We start from the raw sequence: 4,422 nt of genomic DNA on the forward strand, positions 1-4,422 counted from the left end.
AGAGAAGAGGGAGGGAGATTGAGGTGGAGCTTCCATCGGAACATCCCAGACTCTTTGGGTATCTGGATGCCAGGGACTGGGGTGGAGCTTCCACCGTAACAGTATGGAATTTCGAAGCCAAGCAGCAATGGTCACCATAGGGGCCATGCCAGGCACATCCAAGACTCCAAAGAGTGGCAAAGCCTTTCCCCTCTGTGATGTTTAGAGAGATGGCATAGTCTTCCTCAGATCTGAGTGTGAATAGTGACAGTGTGTGCAACATGTCCACCATCGCTCCCCGCCCTGTGTTTAAGGCCTTTAGATTGTTCCCCACAGAAACTGTTCCAACTGAGTGAGATTAGCTGTACCTGCCTCCTTTCCAGCTGTGTTTAACAACCCTGCTTCACTGTCCTACTGTACACAGGAAACACATTGAGGGGGTTGCTGCTGCTACTCCCTCAGAGCTACCAAAGACCCCCCAACCCCAGCGCCTCTGTGCTGGAGAAGTGTGGTCTGTGGAAAGGTTTTGCACCCTGATAAGCCTCTCTGTCGAAGCAGCAATCTAAATCAGACGGAATTAGAAAAAGCCTAGGTTTAATGGCAAAAAAAAAAAAAAAAAAACACCCACTCCTGGTTGATTTTCTGGGCCCTCGAGAGGAAACGGGAAGAGAGACCAATAAACAAACAAACAAACAAACAAATAAATAAATAAAACACCACACATGTCTGGTTTTTTTTGGGGGGGGGGGAGAGGCAGTCAGTGTGTCTGCCTGTCTGTCTGTCTGTCCTTTCTTCATTCTCTTATCCACCCTAGTCGGGGTTCTAGGACTCAGGCCATGCAAGCATTCAGGACCTCCCTCATATTGCTTTGGTCAGTGTTTAGCACAGTAACTAACATGGTAACCCCATCCCTTACCACACAAGACCAAACATTAGAGTGCCACTAGCCGAGCACATACTTTATGACATCTACCTACGCCAAGATTTGGTGACTAAGACTCTGAGAAGCACAGGCTATAAAAGTGAAAATGGGGGATGAGATTGCATCAAACTAAAAGCTCCTGTAGAGCAAAAGAAACGTCAACAAAGCAGAGAGAGGGCTCACAGGTTTGCCAGAAAGTGTTTGCAAATATATCTCTGATAAGGAGTTAATATCCAGAATGCAGCCGGGCGATGGTGGCACACACCTTTAATCCCAACACTCGGGAGGCAGAGGCAGGCAGATCTCTGTGAGTTCGAGGCCAGCCTGGTCTACAAGATCTAGTTCCAGGACAGGCTCCAAAGCTACAGAGAAACTGTCTTGAAAAACAAAACAAACAAAAATTCAGAATATAAAAACTCTCACCAAACAAGAAAAAAAACTTTAATTAAAAAATAGAAGATGTGGCCGGGCGATGGTGGCACACGCCTTTAATCCCAACACTCGGGAGGCAGAGGCAGGCAGATCTCTGTGAGTTCGAGGCCAGCCTGGTCTACAAGATCTAGTTCCAGGACAGGAATCAAAAGCTACAGAGAAACCCTGTCTCGAAAAAAAAACCAAAAAAAAAAATAGAAGATGTGAATACACATTTTTCAAGAGAAAATGCAAATGGCCAATGGTAAACAAAAATGTTGCAGTACCCCTCCTCATTAAAGCATGTAAGTCCAAGCCCATTAGGTGCTATCTCACTTCACTAAGACAGCAAAGTCCGTCTTCTATGGCCAAGAATGTAAACATACTATTAGAAAATAGTATCATGGTGATGTGGGAATGATTTCTTATTAATAAAGAAACTGCCTAGGCCCATTTCATAGGCCAACCCTTAGGAGGGTGGAGTAAACAGAACAAAAGGTGGGGAGAAAGAAGCTGAGTCAGTGAGTCGCCATGGTTCTCCCACGCCAGGCAGATGCAGGTTAAGATCATTCCTGGTAAGCCAGCTCGTGGGCCACACAAAATAATAGAAATGGGTTAGATCAATATGTAAAAACTAGCCAATAAGAGGCTAAAACTAATGGGTCAGGCAGTGATTAAAAAAATACAGTTTCTGTGTAATTATTTCGGGGCATAAGCTAAGCTTGCCATGTGGGCGGCTGGGTGCCTGGGACGCAGGCCCGCCGCTCTTACATCAACATCATGGGTTGGGTTGGAAGGTGGTGGCTTGTGCCTTTAATCCTAGGATCTCTGTGAGTTTGAGACCAGCCTAGTCTACAGAGTGAGTTCCAGGACAGGTAGGAGGTAGAGCTGTTATACAGAGAAAACTTGTCTAGAAAACAGAGAAACCCTGTCTTGAAAAACAAAAACAAAAATAAACAAACAAACCAACAAGAAGTTGTAGTGCATGTACACAGGGGAATAATGTTTAGTCTATAAAAAATGAAATTGCCATCAATCATTTTGGTTTTTTGTTTGTTTTACAACAATCTTTTATTTTACATTACAATCCCAGTTCAGTTCCCTCTTCCTCTTCTCCTCCCACTTTCCCCATCCCCCCCCCAATCCACCCCCCATTCATTCCTCAGAGAGGGTGAAGTCTCACACAGGGAGTCAACAAAGTCTGTCTCATCAAGTTGAGGGAGGACCAAGGCCCTCCTCACTGTATCTAGCCTGAGCAAGGTATTCCTCCATAGGGAACAGGCCCCAGAAATCCAGTTCATGCACTAGGGATAAATCCTGGTTCCATTGCCAATGGCCCCACAAACTGCCCAACACAGCTGTCACCCACATCCAGAGGGCCTAGTTCAGTCTTACGCAGGTTCCTCAGCTGTCAGTCCAGAGTCAGTGAGTTCCTACTAGCTCAGGTAAGCTGTTTCTGTGGTTTTCCCATCATGGTCTTGATCCCTTTGGTAACATTATCACCCCTCTCTCTCTCTAACTAGAGACCGGACCTGGGAGCTCCACCCAGTGCTTAGCTATGATCTCTGCATCTGCTTCTGTCATTTACTGGATGAAGGTTCTATGGTGACATTTAAGATAGTCATCAATCTGACTGCAGGGCAAGGCCAGTTCAGGCACCCTCTCCACTGTTGCTTAGGGTCTTAGCTGGGGTCATCCTTCCGGATTCCTGGGAATTTCCCTAGTACCAGGTTTCTAGCTAAACCCATAATGGCTCCCTCAATCAAGATATCTCTTTCCTTGCTCTCCCTTTCTGTCCCTCCCCCAACTGGGCCATCTCATAGACTCATGTTCTCCTCCCTGCTCCTCTCCTCCTCTCCCCTCCCCTTGTGGTTAGTAGGATTTGCTGCAGGAGGCAAAGGCAAGAGGATTACTGCGGTCATTTGTAAACAACATGGATAAATCTAGAGGCCATTATGCCAACGGAAATGAACCAGTCACAGACAGAAGTCACACCATCTCACACAGTGAAATTCAAAAGGAGGGGCTCTCTTAGAAGGGCAGAGTGGGATGGTGGCTGCAAGAAGCAGAGGCCAGAGAGCATCAGCCCCTGGAGCCTGTGTAGAAGCGATTGATTGTAAGCAGCCTGGCCCGGGCTCTGAGAACCCAGCAAGGCCTCTGCAAGAGCAGTGAGCACCGTTAATCACTGAGCCAGTGGTAACATTTCATATGTTTTTAGGAAAACTGGAGATCACGATCTCTCTGGGACTTATTTAATATTTTTTTACTCCTTTCTAGGTCACCTGCAATGGCAGGAGGAATTTTTGCCATAGACAGACATTATTTTAATGAACTCGGACAGTATGACAAGGACATGAATCTTTGGGGAGGAGAAAATGTGGAACTTTCACTAAGAGTAAGTCAGACTTCCTTTTGTTTTGTTCTATTCTGTTTCCCCATGTAGCTATATTTGTATAGAGAGCGGTCTAATGTTTCATTTTGTATTGATGAATGGAACCCAGTTTGGTGCCTACTGGACCAGAGCTCTTACCTGAGCTCTTATCCTGAGCAAGAGTGCAATCTGACTTTTCATCTAGTTACACTATTTCCTCCATGAGCATGCTGGACAGTTCTGGTGAGACCTGAAAGGGCATGCAACAGATGATAGGGCTCCCTGGAAACACTTGGTAGGGCTTTAAAGCCCCGACCATATGCTTTGTTGTTTTCATAGCATGGTGCAGTAAACTAATAAGATATTTTAAATCTACGTGGGTTTTCTAGTTGTCTTGATAGTTATATAACCCCTCCCTGTTTTGTTTTTTATTTTCTCCCTTCCTCCCTTCCCTCTCTCCCCCCTCCTTCCCTCCCTTCCTCCCTCCCTTTTCAGCACAGACTTGATAGGTTTATTGTGTTTACACAGGTATCTCAGCTCCTACTTGGACTCACCTTACACATTTGCTGCTTTCATTATCCCCTCCCCATTCATTCATTCCCTTCTGACCTTAGTAGTATTTTAAATACCAGCCGCTGGCTCTTTTTATTTAGTTGGTGATCCCTTGATTTACTGAGGGCTCTCTAAGACTATTGCCCAATAAATTTTCCTCTCTTAGAACTTAACTATGAACACATTC

General features: G+C 45.5%; 1 protein-coding gene across 1 annotated transcript in view; it reads left to right on the forward strand.

The window, feature by feature from the left end:
* Galntl5 (polypeptide N-acetylgalactosaminyltransferase like 5) overlaps positions 1-4,422 on the forward strand; it is a 44,260-nt gene that overhangs the window by 27,548 nt on the left and 12,290 nt on the right. The window contains exon 7 of the mRNA XM_005367443.1: positions 3,590-3,707. Within this exon, the coding sequence (XP_005367500.1) occupies positions 3,590-3,707 (118 nt within the window). The remainder of the gene's footprint in view (positions 1-3,589; positions 3,708-4,422) is intronic.

This window comes from Microtus ochrogaster, unplaced genomic scaffold (genome assembly GCF_000317375.1).
Source record: "Microtus ochrogaster isolate Prairie Vole_2 unplaced genomic scaffold, MicOch1.0 UNK18, whole genome shotgun sequence".
Lineage (NCBI taxonomy): Eukaryota > Metazoa > Chordata > Mammalia > Rodentia > Cricetidae > Microtus > Microtus ochrogaster.